Genomic DNA, 14,062 nt, shown 5'->3' with positions numbered 1-14,062 from the left:
AAAAATGTCACATTAATTCAACCACCTCATCGACTACCTAAGCTGTGGGTAATGGTCCCACTGCTCATTACTACTTAGGGAGATCAACAAAGCACAGCCTGTGAGCTAGGTGTCATAAAGTTCTGCCAAGCACATACCAGTGAGAGTCGGTGAAGTTGGAGTGATGGGCATTGCAACAGCCTGGACAGAGGCCAGCAGCTGCTCTTGGACATTTGGGAGCTCACTGAAGTCGGACACGGACAGAGCATAATTGGGGTCGTATGAGATTCTCTGCAGTTCTCTGCTATCAGAGCCCCTCGATCCAATTCCAAAGGTCAAGACGCCAAGCTCTTTCAGAGAGGAGGCCGCTGCATCAACACTGTCGAGGGACCTTCCCCCGCTAAGCAAGATCAGTATCTGCGGCACACCCTCCAACCGTCTGCTGCCGGAGGAGGCAGTAAATACATTGTCTCTGACGTACTGGAGAGCTGCCCCTGTGTAGAGGGGTCTACCTCCTTTGTGTCTCAGACCTCTGACACGGTCAAGAACCTCTTCCTTTGTCGTGTAGCTATTTAGATAGAAATGGACCTCGGCTTCTCTACTGTACTGCACCACAGAAACACGGTCTCTGTTTGCCTCTATGGTGTATTGCTCCACTACTCTCTGCACAAAATCACGCATAGCTGGGAAAGAATTCCTAGTGCCATCTGAACCGTCCAGCAGAAACACTATGTCCTTTCTGGGTATGGCGTCATCAGCTAGGAAAAGAAATCAGCATCATTAACACCAAGTAATGTGCATAGCGTTCATAAAACTTCAGAATGACACATCGGTTCATCACCTCATTAACTCTCTGAGCTATGGTTAAAAAAAAGTAGGGACATCATGAAGAAAAACAAGACACAGCGTATTGTAAAGTACTGCAACGCACGTACCGGTAACAGTCTGTGAAGTTGGAGTGATGGGAATTGAAACAGCCTTGACAGAGGCCAGCAGCTGCTCTTGGACATTTGGAAGCTCACTGAAGTCGGACACGGACAGAGCATAATTGGGGTCGTATGAAATTCTCTGCAATTCTCTGCTATCAGAGCCCCTCGATCCTATTCCAAAAGTCAAGATGCCAAGCTCTTTCAGAGAGGAGGCTGCTGCCTCAACACTGTCAAATGACCTTCCCCCGCTAAGTAAAACCAGTATCTGCGGCACACCCTCCACCCGTCTGCTGCCGGAGGAGGCAGTAAAGACATTGTCTATGACGTACTGGAGCGCTGCCCCCGTGTAAAGGGGTCTGCCTCCTTTGTGCCGCAGACCTCTGACACTGTCAAGAATTTTTTCCTTTGTCTTGAACGTGTTTAGATAGAAATGGGGCTCTGGGTCTCTGCTGTACTGGACCACAGAAACTTGATCTCTGTTCTCAGCTACTTCCAATTTCTCCACCATTCTTTGCACAAATTCTTTCATTGCTGGGAACCCATTCCTAGTGGCATCCGATCCATCCAGCAGGAAGACAACATCTCTCCTCTGTCTACGGCCCTCAGCTAAAAACAGACATATTCGTGGGTCAGGTGGGGGGACATTGTAAGGAGAAAAAAAAAACACACACAATGCATTACACACTTGGTGCTCGATCATGCTTTTCGTGTTTTCGATATCGCGTCACCTCCCGTAAAGTTTTACTCTTCAGGAAGAAATACATTTCCTTCTGCAACTCATTAGAACTAGAGGAACAATATGGCACATTTCTCTAAGACCATAATAAAAGGAGAGGAATTACAGGAAGTCGGTTTGGCTTTTTTCTTACCTATCGTCGTGGTGGTGATAGACGTTCCCTCTACAAAGACTGTGTTAATGTTGGTGAAAAGCTGCTGCTGGACACTGGGAAGGTCAGCAAAGTCACTCACTGAGAGTGCATAACTAGGCTCATTGGAGATCTTCTGGAGTTCCCTGCTGTCTGAGCTCCTCGACCCTATCGCAAAGATAAGCACTCCCAGCTCTTTCAGGGATGAGGCTGGTGTGTCAACATTGTCAAATGACTTTCCACCACTCAGCAGAATCAGTAACTGAGGCACACCTTCTACAAGTCTGCTTCCAGAGGAGGCAGTGAAGACATTGTCCCTCACGTACTGCAGAGCTGCCCCTGTGTTGAGGGGTCTCCCTCCTTTGTGCATCAGACCCCTGAGCGTGTCAAGCACGTCCTCCTTTCTTGAGTATGTGTTAAGATAGAAATGGGCCTCTGGATCTCTGCTGTACTGGACCACAGACACATGGTCTCCTTTCTCATACACATTCAGTCTCTCCACCATCCTCTCAACAAAGTCACGCATTGCAGGGAAAGAGCTCCTTGTGCCATCTGAACCATCCAGCAGGAACACTACATCCCTCCTAGCCATCCTCCGCTCAGCTATGGGTAGTGGAACGGAACACAAAGTCACGTGAGCCCTGGGTATCTTATAGTGTCTGTGTGTGTGTGTGTGCTCTAGTCGGCAACTGCAAAAGGGAAAAAACGCTCCTATCCTTTCAGCTAGTTTACAGCCAATCTAACAGTCAAATGTTATTACTGTCTGCTAAAATAGCATCTAATTTTGGTCAGAGTAAAACTGCCTGAATACGGCAAAATGAGGTCTATAATTTAAAGGATATTTTCATCAAAAGACAAAAACTGTGCCTAAAACTGACGAACGAGCGAATAAACAAACACATTAAAACTCAACACTGCTTAACACCCCAGGGAGTTCAAACCCATCGCTTGTTAGGCTAATTTCCCCCGCCTCTGCTAACATGCATCGCTAGCATAAACCGTTTAGTGTCTACGGCATGCTTTGCAAGGAGAGCTCAGTGTGCTGTTTTCTAGAGACGTGTGATAATCTGTCTTACCCGCCACAGTAGGTGTCATCGGCTTGACTTGTACAAGCACATTGTTGAGGGAGCTGATAAACTGCTGCTGGACACTGGGAAGGTCAGAGAATTCATTGATGGGCTGTGCATAGGTAGGGTCGTTGGCAATTCTCTGCACCTCTCTGCTCGAATTTCTGGTGCCGATGCCAAAAATCAAGATTCCGCTCTCTTTTAGGGCGGAGGCAGGTGTATCTATGTTATCGCTTGACCGTCCTCCACTGAGGAGGATAAGAATCTGAGGGACACCCTCTTGCTTTCTACTCCCCGCAGAGGCGGTGAAGACACTGTCCCTCACGTACTGGAGAGCCGCCCCCGTGTTGAGGGGTCTCCCTCCTCTATGCCTCAGACCTCTGACAGTGTTCAGGATCTCCCCTTTTGTTGCGTAGGTATTCAGATAGAAATTGACCTCAGCGTCTCTACTGTACTGCACCACAGAAACACGGTCTCTGTTTGCCTCTATGCTGAATTGCTCCACTACTCGTTGCACAAAATCACGCATTGCTGGGAATGTATTTCTAGTGCCATCTGAACCGTCCAGCAAAAACACTACGTCCTTTCTGGGTATGGCGTCATCAGCTAGGAAAAGAAATCAGCATCATTAACACCAAGTAATTTCAAAACATCTTAAAAATGTCACATTAATTCAACCACCTCATCGACTACCTAAGCTGTGGGTAATGGTCCCACTGCTCATTACTACTTAGGGAGATCAACAAAGCACAGCCTGTGAGCTAGGTGTCATAAAGTTCTGCCAAGCACATACCAGTGAGAGTCGGTGAAGTTGGAGTGATGGGCATTGCAACAGCCTGGACAGAGGCCAGCAGCTGCTCTTGGACATTTGGGAGCTCACTGAAGTCGGACACGGACAGAGCATAATTGGGGTCGTATGAGATTCTCTGCAGTTCTCTGCTATCAGAGCCCCTCGATCCAATTCCAAAGGTCAAGACGCCAAGCTCTTTCAGAGAGGAGGCCGCTGCATCAACACTGTCGAGGGACCTTCCCCCGCTAAGCAAGATCAGTATCTGCGGCACACCCTCCAACCGTCTGCTGCCGGAGGAGGCAGTAAATACATTGTCTCTGACGTACTGGAGAGCTGCCCCTGTGTAGAGGGGTCTACCTCCTTTGTGTCTCAGACCTCTGACACGGTCAAGAACCTCTTCCTTTGTCGTGTAGCTATTTAGATAGAAATGGACCTCGGCTTCTCTACTGTACTGCACCACAGAAACACGGTCTCTGTTTGCCTCTATGGTGTATTGCTCCACTACTCTCTGCACAAAATCACGCATAGCTGGGAAAGAATTCCTAGTGCCATCTGAACCGTCCAGCAGAAACACTATGTCCTTTCTGGGTATGGCGTCATCAGCTAGGAAAAGAAATCAGCATCATTAACACCAAGTAATGTGCATAGCGTTCATAAAACTTCAGAATGACACATCGGTTCATCACCTCATTAACTCTCTGAGCTATGGTTAAAAAAAAGTTGGGACATCATGAAGAAAAACAAGACACAGCGTATTGTAAAGTACTGCAACGCACGTACCGGTAACAGTCTGTGAAGTTGGAGTGATGGGAATTGAAACAGCCTTGACAGAGGCCAGCAGCTGCTCTTGGACATTTGGAAGCTCACTGAAGTCGGACACGGACAGAGCATAATTGGGGTCGTATGAAATTCTCTGCAATTCTCTGCTATCAGAGCCCCTCGATCCTATTCCAAAAGTCAAGATGCCAAGCTCTTTCAGAGAGGAGGCTGCTGCCTCAACACTGTCAAATGACCTTCCCCCGCTAAGTAAAACCAGTATCTGCGGCACACCCTCCACCCGTCTGCTGCCGGAGGAGGCAGTAAAGACATTGTCTATGACGTACTGGAGCGCTGCCCCCGTGTAAAGGGGTCTGCCTCCTTTGTGCCGCAGACCTCTGACACTGTCAAGAATTTTTTCCTTTGTCTTGAACGTGTTTAGATAGAAATGGGGCTCTGGGTCTCTGCTGTACTGGACCACAGAAACTTGATCTCTGTTCTCAGCTACTTCCAATTTCTCCACCATTCTTTGCACAAATTCTTTCATTGCTGGGAACCCATTCCTAGTGGCATCCGATCCATCCAGCAGGAAGACAACATCTCTCCTCTGTCTACGGCCCTCAGCTAAAAACAGACATATTCGTGGGTCAGGTGGGGGGACATTGTAAGGAGAAAAAAAAAACACACACAATGCATTACACACTTGGTGCTCGATCATGCTTTTCGTGTTTTCGATATCGCGTCACCTCCCGTAAAGTTCTACTCTTCAGGAAGAAATACATTTCCTTCTGCAACTCATTAGAACTAGAGGAACAATATGGCACATTTCTCTAAGACCATAATAAAAGGAGAGGAATTACAGGAAGCCGGTTTGGCTTTTTTCTTACCTATCGTCGTGGTGGTGATAGACGTTCCCTCTACAAAGACTGTGTTAATGTTGGTGAAAAGCTGCTGCTGGACACTGGGAAGGTCAGCAAAGTCACTCACTGAGAGTGCATAACTAGGCTCATTGGAGATCTTCTGGAGTTCCCTGCTGTCTGAGCTCCTCGACCCTATCGCAAAGATAAGCACTCCCAGCTCTTTCAGGGATGAGGCTGGTGTGTCAACATTGTCAAATGACTTTCCACCACTCAGCAGAATCAGTAACTGAGGCACACCTTCTACAAGTCTGCTTCCAGAGGAGGCAGTGAAGACATTGTCCCTCACGTACTGCAGAGCTGCCCCTGTGTTGAGGGGTCTCCCTCCTTTGTGCATCAGACCCCTGAGCGTGTCAAGCACGTCCTCCTTTCTTGAGTATGTGTTAAGATAGAAATGGGCCTCTGGATCTCTGCTGTACTGGACCACAGACACATGGTCTCCTTTCTCATACACATTCAGTCTCTCCACCATCCTCTCAACAAAGTCACGCATTGCAGGGAAAGAGCTCCTTGTGCCATCTGAACCATCCAGCAGGAACACTACATCCCTCCTAGCCATCCTCCGCTCAGCTATGGGTAGTGGAACGGAACACAAAGTCACGTGAGCCCTGGGTATCTTATATTGTCTGTGTGTGTGTGTGTGCTCTAGTCGGCAACTGCAAAAGGGAAAAAACGCTCCTATCCTTTCAGCTAGTTTACAGCCAATCTAACAGTCAAATGTTATTACTGTCTGCTAAAATAGCATCTAATTTTGGTCAGAGTAAAACTGCCTGAATACGGCAAAATGAGGTCTATAATTTAAAGGATATTTTCATCAAAAGACAAAAACTGTGCCTAAAACTGACGAACGAGAGAATAAACAAACACATTAAAACTCAACACTGCTTAACACCCCAGGGAGTTCAAACCCATCGCTTGTTAGGCTAATTTCCCCCGCCTCTGCTAACATGCATCGCTAGCATAAACCGTTTAGTGTCTACGGCATGCTTTGCAAGGAGAGCTCAGTGTGCTGTTTTCTAGAGACGTGTGATAATCTGTCTTACCCGCCACAGTAGGTGTCATCGGCTTGACTTGTACAAGCACATTGTTGAGGGAGCTGATAAACTGCTGCTGGACACTGGGAAGGTCAGAGAATTCATTGATGGGCTGTGCATAGGTAGTGTCGTTGGCAATTCTCTGCACCTCTCTGCTCGAATTTCTGGTGCCGATGCCAAAAATCAAGATTCCGCTCTCTTTTAGGGCGGAGGCAGGTGTATCTATGTTATCGCTTGACCGTCCTCCACTGAGGAGGATAAGAATCTGAGGGACACCCTCTTGCTTTCTACTCCCCGCAGAGGCGGTGAAGACACTGTCCCTCACGTACTGGAGAGCCGCCCCCGTGTTGAGGGGTCTCCCTCCTCTATGCCTCAGACCTCTGACAGTGTTCAGGATCTCCCCTTTTGTTGCGTAGGTATTCAGATAGAAATTGACCTCAGCGTCTCTACTGTACTGCACCACAGAAACACGGTCTCTGTTTGCCTCTATGCTGAATTGCTCCACTACTCGTTGCACAAAATCACGCATTGCTGGGAATGTATTTCTAGTGCCATCTGAACCGTCCAGCAAAAACACTACGTCCTTTCTGGGTATGGCGTCATCAGCTAGGAAAAGAAATCAGCATCATTAACACCAAGTAATTTCAAAACATCTTAAAAATGTCACATTAATTCAACCACCTCATCGACTACCTAAGCTGTGGGTAATGGTCCCACTGCTCATTACTACTTAGGGAGATCAACAAAGCACAGCCTGTGAGCTAGGTGTCATAAAGTTCTGCCAAGCACATACCAGTGAGAGTCGGTGAAGTTGGAGTGATGGGCATTGCAACAGCCTGGACAGAGGCCAGCAGCTGCTCTTGGACATTTGGGAGCTCACTGAAGTCGGACACGGACAGAGCATAATTGGGGTCGTATGAGATTCTCTGCAGTTCTCTGCTATCAGAGCCCCTCGATCCAATTCCAAAGGTCAAGACGCCAAGCTCTTTCAGAGAGGAGGCCGCTGCATCAACACTGTCGAGGGACCTTCCCCCGCTAAGCAAGATCAGTATCTGCGGCACACCCTCCAACCGTCTGCTGCCGGAGGAGGCAGTAAATACATTGTCTCTGACGTACTGGAGAGCTGCCCCTGTGTAGAGGGGTCTACCTCCTTTGTGTCTCAGACCTCTGACACGGTCAAGAACCTCTTCCTTTGTCGTGTAGCTATTTAGATAGAAATGGACCTCGGCTTCTCTACTGTACTGCACCACAGAAACACGGTCTCTGTTTGCCTCTATGGTGTATTGCTCCACTACTCTCTGCACAAAATCACGCATAGCTGGGAAAGAATTCCTAGTGCCATCTGAACCGTCCAGCAGAAACACTATGTCCTTTCTGGGTATGGCGTCATCAGCTAGGAAAAGAAATCAGCATCATTAACACCAAGTAATGTGCATAGCGTTCATAAAACTTCAGAATGACACATCGGTTCATCACCTCATTAACTCTCTGAGCTATGGTTAAAAAAAAGTTGGGACATCATGAAGAAAAACAAGACACAGCGTATTGTAAAGTACTGCAACGCACGTACCGGTAACAGTCTGTGAAGTTGGAGTGATGGGAATTGAAACAGCCTTGACAGAGGCCAGCAGCTGCTCTTGGACATTTGGAAGCTCACTGAAGTCGGACACGGACAGAGCATAATTGGGGTCGTATGAAATTCTCTGCAATTCTCTGCTATCAGAGCCCCTCGATCCTATTCCAAAAGTCAAGATGCCAAGCTCTTTCAGAGAGGAGGCTGCTGCCTCAACACTGTCAAATGACCTTCCCCCGCTAAGTAAAACCAGTATCTGCGGCACACCCTCCACCCGTCTGCTGCCGGAGGAGGCAGTAAAGACATTGTCTATGACGTACTGGAGCGCTGCCCCCGTGTAAAGGGGTCTGCCTCCTTTGTGCCGCAGACCTCTGACACTGTCAAGAATTTTTTCCTTTGTCTTGAACGTGTTTAGATAGAAATGGGGCTCTGGGTCTCTGCTGTACTGGACCACAGAAACTTGATCTCTGTTCTCAGCTACTTCCAATTTCTCCACCATTCTTTGCACAAATTCTTTCATTGCTGGGAACCCATTCCTAGTGGCATCCGATCCATCCAGCAGGAAGACAACATCTCTCCTCTGTCTACGGCCCTCAGCTAAAAACAGACATATTCGTGGGTCAGGTGGGGGGACATTGTAAGGAGAAAAAAAAAACACACACAATGCATTACACACTTGGTGCTCGATCATGCTTTTCGTGTTTTCGATATCGCGTCACCTCCCGTAAAGTTTTACTCTTCAGGAAGAAATACATTTCCTTCTGCAACTCATTAGAACTAGAGGAACAATATGGCACATTTCTCTAAGACCATAATAAAAGGAGAGGAATTACAGGAAGCCGGTTTGGCTTTTTTCTTACCTATCGTCGTGGTGGTGATAGACGTTCCCTCTACAAAGACTGTGTTAATGTTGGTGAAAAGCTGCTGCTGGACACTGCGAAGGTCAGCAAAGTCACTCACTGAGAGTGCATAACTAGGCTCATTGGAGATCTTCTGGAGTTCCCTGCTGTCTGAGCTCCTCGACCCTATCGCAAAGATAAGCACTCCCAGCTCTTTCAGGGATGAGGCTGGTGTGTCAACATTATCAAATGACTTTCCACCACTCAGCAGAATCAGTAACTGAGGCACACCTTCTACAAGTCTGCTTCCAGAGGAGGCAGTGAAGACATTGTCCCTCACGTACTGCAGAGCTGCCCCTGTGTTGAGGGGTCTCCCTCCTTTGTGCATCAGACCCCTGAGCGTGTCAAGCACGTCCTCCTTTCTTGAGTATGTGTTAAGATAGAAATGGGCCTCTGGATCTCTGCTGTACTGGACCACAGACACATGGTCTCCTTTCTCATACACATTCAGTCTCTCCACCATCCTCTCAACAAAGTCACGCATTGCAGGGAAAGAGCTCCTTGTGCCATCTGAACCATCCAGCAGGAACACTACATCCCTCCTAGCCATCCTCCGCTCAGCTATGGGTAGTGGAACGGAACACAAAGTCACGTGAGCCCTGGGTATCTTATATTGTCTGTGTGTGTGTGTGTGCTCTAGTCGGCAACTGCAAAAGGGAAAAAACGCTCCTATCCTTTCAGCTAGTTTACAGCCAATCTAACAGTCAAATGTTATTACTGTCTGCTAAAATAGCATCTAATTTTGGTCAGAGTAAAACTGCCTGAATACGGCAAAATGAGGTCTATAATTTAAAGGATATTTTCATCAAAAGACAAAAACTGTGCCTAAAACTGACGAACGAGCGAATAAACAAACACATTAAAACTCAACACTGCTTAACACCCCAGGGAGTTCAAACCCATCGCTTGTTAGGCTAATTTCCCCCGCCTCTGCTAACATGCATCGCTAGCATAAACCGTTTAGTGTCTACGGCATGCTTTGCAAGGAGAGCTCAGTGTGCTGTTTTCTAGAGACGTGTGATAATCTGTCTTACCCGCCACAGTAGGTGTCATCGGCTTGACTTGTACAAGCACATTGTTGAGGGAGCTGATAAACTGCTGCTGGACACTGGGAAGGTCAGAGAATTCATTGATGGGCTGTGCATAGGTAGGGTCGTTGGCAATTCTCTGCACCTCTCTGCTCGAATTTCTGGTGCCGATGCCAAAAATCAAGATTCCGCTCTCTTTTAGGGCGGAGGCAGGTGTATCTATGTTATCGCTTGACCGTCCTCCACTGAGGAGGATAAGAATCTGAGGGACACCCTCTTGCTTTCTACTCCCCGCAGAGGCGGTGAAGACACTGTCCCTCACGTACTGGAGAGCCGCCCCCGTGTTGAGGGGTCTCCCTCCTCTATGCCTCAGACCTCTGACAGTGTTCAGGATCTCCCCTTTTGTTGCGTAGGTATTCAGATAGAAATTGACCTCAGCGTCTCTACTGTACTGCACCACAGAAACACGGTCTCTGTTTGCCTCTATGCTGAATTGCTCCACTACTCGTTGCACAAAATCACGCATTGCTGGGAATGTATTTCTAGTGCCATCTGAACCGTCCAGCAAAAACACTACGTCCTTTCTGGGTATGGCGTCATCAGCTAGGAAAAGAAATCAGCATCATTAACACCAAGTAATTTCAAAACATCTTAAAAATGTCACATTAATTCAACCACCTCATCGACTACCTAAGCTGTGGGTAATGGTCCCACTGCTCATTACTACTTAGGGAGATCAACAAAGCACAGCCTGTGAGCTAGGTGTCATAAAGTTCTGCCAAGAACATACCAGTGAGAGTCGGTGAAGTTGGAGTGATGGGCATTGCAACAGCCTGGACAGAGGCCAGCAGCTGCTCTTGGACATTTGGGAGCTCACTGAAGTCGGACACGGACAGAGCATAATTGGGGTCGTATGAGATTCTCTGCAGTTCTCTGCTATCAGAGCCCCTCGATCCAATTCCAAAGGTCAAGACGCCAAGCTCTTTCAGAGAGGAGGCCGCTGCATCAACACTGTCGAGGGACCTTCCCCCGCTAAGCAAGATCAGTATCTGCGGCACACCCTCCAACCGTCTGCTGCCGGAGGAGGCAGTAAATACATTGTCTCTGACGTACTGGAGAGCTGCCCCTGTGTAGAGGGGTCTACCTCCTTTGTGTCTCAGACCTCTGACACGGTCAAGAACCTCTTCCTTTGTCGTGTAGCTATTTAGATAGAAATGGACCTCGGCTTCTCTACTGTACTGCACCACAGAAACACGGTCTCTGTTTGCCTCTATGGTGTATTGCTCCACTACTCTCTGCACAAAATCACGCATAGCTGGGAAAGAATTCCTAGTGCCATCTGAACCGTCCAGCAGAAACACTATGTCCTTTCTGGGTATGGCGTCATCAGCTAGGAAAAGAAATCAGCATCATTAACACCAAGTAATGTGCATAACGTTCATAAAACTACAGAATGACACATCGGTTCATCACCTCATTAACTCTCTGAGCTATGGTTAAAAAAAAGTAGGGACATCATGAAGAAAAACAAGACACAGCGTATTGTAAAGTACTGCAACGCACGTACCGGTAACAGTCTGTGAAGTTGGAGTGATGGGAATTGAAACAGCCTTGACAGAGGCCAGCAGCTGCTCTTGGACATTTGGAAGCTCACTGAAGTCGGACACGGACAGAGCATAATTGGGGTCGTATGAAATTCTCTGCAATTCTCTGCTATTAGAGCCCCTCGATCCTATTCCAAAAGTCAAGATGCCAAGCTCTTTCAGAGAGGAGGCTGCTGCCTCAACACTGTCAAATGACCTTCCCCCGCTAAGTAAAACCAGTATCTGCGGCACACCCTCCACCCGTCTGCTGCCGGAGGAGGCAGTAAAGACATTGTCTATGACGTACTGGAGCGCTGCCCCCGTGTAAAGGGGTCTGCCTCCTTTGTGCCGCAGACCTCTGACACTGTCAAGAATTTTTTCCTTTGTCTTGAACGTGTTTAGATAGAAATGGGCCTCTGGGTCTCTGCTGTACTGGACCACAGAAACTTGATCTCTGTTCTCAGCTACTTCCAATTTCTCCACCATTCTTTGCACAAATTCTTTCATTGCTGGGAACCCATTCCTAGTGGCATCCGATCCATCCAGCAGGAAGACAACATCTCTCCTCTGTCTACGGCCCTCAGCTAAAAACAGACATATTCGTGGGTCAGGTGGGGGGACATTGTAAGGAGAAAAAAAAAAACACACACAATGCATTACACACTTGGTGCTCGATCATGCTTTTCGTGTTTTCGATATCGCGTCACCTCCCGTAAAGTTTTACTCTTCAGGAAGAAATACATTTCCTTCTGCAACTCATTAGAACTAGAGGAACAATATGGCACATTTCTCTAAGACCATAATAAAAGGAGAGGAATTACAGGAAGCCGGTTTGGCTTTTTTCTTACCTATCGTCGTGGTGGTGATAGACGTTCCCTCTACAAAGACTGTGTTAATGTTGGTGAAAAGCTGCTGCTGGACACTGGGAAGGTCAGCAAAGTCACTCACTGAGAGTGCATAACTAGGCTCATTGGAGATCTTCTGGAGTTCCCTGCTGTCTGAGCTCCTCGACCCTATCGCAAAGATAAGCACTCCCAGCTCTTTCAGGGATGAGGCTGGTGTGTCAACATTATCAAATGACTTTCCACCACTCAGCAGAATCAGTAACTGAGGCACACCTTCTACAAGTCTGCTTCCAGAGGAGGCAGTGAAGACATTGTCCCTCACGTACTGCAGAGCTGCCCCTGTGTTGAGGGGTCTCCCTCCTTTGTGCATCAGACCCCTGAGCGTGTCAAGCACGTCCTCCTTTCTTGAATATGTGTTAAGATAGAAATGGGCCTCTGGATCTCTGCTGTACTGGACCACAGACACATGGTCTCCTTTCTCATACACATTCAGTCTCTCCACCATCCTCTCAACAAAGTCACGCATTGCAGGGAAAGAGCTCCTTGTGCCATCTGAACCATCCAGCAGGAACACTACATCCCTCCTAGCCATCCTCCGCTCAGCTATGGGTAGTGGAACGGAACACAAAGTCACGTGAGCCCTGGGTATCTTATATTGTCTGTGTGTGTGTGTGTGCTCTAGTCGGCAACTGCAAAAGGGAAAAAACGCTCCTATCCTTTCAGCTAGTTTACAGCCAATCTAACAGTCAAATGTTATTACTGTCTGCTAAAATAGCATCTAATTTTGGTCAGAGTAAAACTGCCTGAATACGGCAAAATGAGGTCTATAATTTAAAGGATATTTTCATCAAAAGACAAAAACTGTGCCTAAAACTGACGAACGAGCGAATAAACAAACACATTAAAACTCAACACTGCTTAACACCCCAGGGAGTTCAAACCCATCGCTTGTTAGGCTAATTTCCCCCGCCTCTGCTAACATGCATCGCTAGCATAAACCGTTTAGTGTCTACGGCATGCTTTGCAAGGAGAGCTCAGTGTGCTGTTTTCTAGAGACGTGTGATAATCTGTCTTACCCGCCACAGTAGGTGTCATCGGCTTGACTTGTACAAGCACATTGTTGAGGGAGCTGATAAACTGCTGCTGGACACTGGGAAGGTCAGAGAATTCATTGATGGGCTGTGCATAGGTAGGGTCGTTGGCAATTCTCTGCACCTCTCTGCTCGAATTTCTGGTGCCGATGCCAAAAATCAAGATTCCGCTCTCTTTTAGGGCGGAGGCAGGTGTATCTATGTTATCGCTTGACCGTCCTCCACTGAGGAGGATAAGAATCTGAGGGACACCCTCTTGCTTTCTACTCCCCGCAGAGGCGGTGAAGACACTGTCCCTCACGTACTGGAGAGCCGCCCCCGTGTTGAGGGGTCTCCCTCCTCTATGCCTCAGACCTCTGACAGTGTTCAGGATCTCCCCTTTTGTTGCGTAGGTATTCAGATAGAAATTGACCTCAGCGTCTCTACTGTACTGCACCACAGAAACACGGTCTCTGTTTGCCTCTATGCTGAATTGCTCCACTACTCGTTGCACAAAATCACGCATTGCTGGGAATGTATTTCTAGTGCCATCTGAACCGTCCAGCAAAAACACTACGTCCTTTCTGGGTATGGCGTCATCAGCTAGGAAAAGAAATCAGCATCATTAACACCAAGTAATTTCAAAACATCTTAAAAATGTCACATTAATTCAACCACCTCATCGACTACCTAAGCTGTGGGTAATGGTCCCACTGCTCATTACTA

At 47.6% G+C, this 14,062-nt stretch overlaps 7 protein-coding genes across 13 annotated transcripts in view; all 7 read right to left on the bottom strand.

Moving 5' to 3' along the window:
- col6a3 (collagen, type VI, alpha 3) overlaps positions 1-14,062 on the bottom strand; it is a 94,882-nt gene that overhangs the window by 27,129 nt on the left and 53,691 nt on the right. The gene's annotated exons all lie outside the window — the stretch shown is intronic.
- Positions 91-817, bottom strand: LOC308692396 (collagen alpha-3(VI) chain-like; the record flags this gene model as incomplete). The annotated part of the gene is made up of 2 exons (XM_081368366.1): positions 91-737; positions 808-817. The coding sequence occupies 2 exons, from the start codon at positions 815-817 to the stop codon at positions 106-108; spliced, it is 642 nt and encodes a 213-aa protein (XP_081224492.1). The 3' UTR covers positions 91-105.
- Positions 829-3,457, bottom strand: LOC308692506 (collagen alpha-3(VI) chain-like). The gene is made up of 3 exons (XM_081368565.1): positions 2,851-3,457; positions 1,778-2,377; positions 829-1,514 (listed from the first exon to the last, which is right to left on the bottom strand). The coding sequence occupies exons 1-3, from the start codon at positions 3,368-3,370 to the stop codon at positions 844-846; spliced, it is 1,791 nt and encodes a 596-aa protein (XP_081224691.1). The 5' UTR covers positions 3,371-3,457; the 3' UTR covers positions 829-843.
- Positions 3,588-4,314, bottom strand: LOC308692395 (collagen alpha-3(VI) chain-like; the record flags this gene model as incomplete). Its single annotated transcript, XM_081368365.1, has 2 exons — positions 3,588-4,234; positions 4,305-4,314. The coding sequence occupies 2 exons, from the start codon at positions 4,312-4,314 to the stop codon at positions 3,603-3,605; spliced, it is 642 nt and encodes a 213-aa protein (XP_081224491.1). The 3' UTR covers positions 3,588-3,602.
- LOC308692507 (collagen alpha-3(VI) chain-like) lies at positions 4,326-6,984 on the bottom strand. Its single transcript, XM_081368566.1, has 3 exons — positions 6,348-6,984; positions 5,275-5,874; positions 4,326-5,011 (listed from the first exon to the last, which is right to left on the bottom strand). The coding sequence occupies exons 1-3, from the start codon at positions 6,865-6,867 to the stop codon at positions 4,341-4,343; spliced, it is 1,791 nt and encodes a 596-aa protein (XP_081224692.1). The 5' UTR covers positions 6,868-6,984; the 3' UTR covers positions 4,326-4,340.
- Positions 7,085-11,241, bottom strand: LOC308692394 (collagen alpha-3(VI) chain-like; the record flags this gene model as incomplete). Its single annotated transcript, XM_081368364.1, has 6 exons — positions 7,085-7,731; positions 7,849-8,508; positions 8,772-9,371; positions 9,845-10,441; positions 10,529-10,533; positions 10,598-11,241. Coding segments are annotated over 6 exons (3,138 nt in total), but the record flags the coding sequence as incomplete, so codon positions are not given.
- On the bottom strand, positions 11,320-13,947 carry LOC308692505 (collagen alpha-3(VI) chain-like). Its single transcript, XM_081368564.1, has 3 exons — positions 13,343-13,947; positions 12,270-12,869; positions 11,320-12,005 (listed from the first exon to the last, which is right to left on the bottom strand). Exons 1-3 carry the CDS (start codon positions 13,860-13,862, stop codon positions 11,335-11,337), a joined length of 1,791 nt encoding a protein of 596 aa, XP_081224690.1. The 5' UTR covers positions 13,863-13,947; the 3' UTR covers positions 11,320-11,334.

This window comes from Scardinius erythrophthalmus (genome assembly GCF_964197995.2).
Source record: "Scardinius erythrophthalmus genome assembly, chromosome: 6".
NCBI lineage: Eukaryota > Metazoa > Chordata > Actinopteri > Cypriniformes > Leuciscidae > Scardinius > Scardinius erythrophthalmus.
Note: the sequence above shows the minus strand (reverse complement) of the source record. Positions and strands in the feature narration are given on the sequence as shown.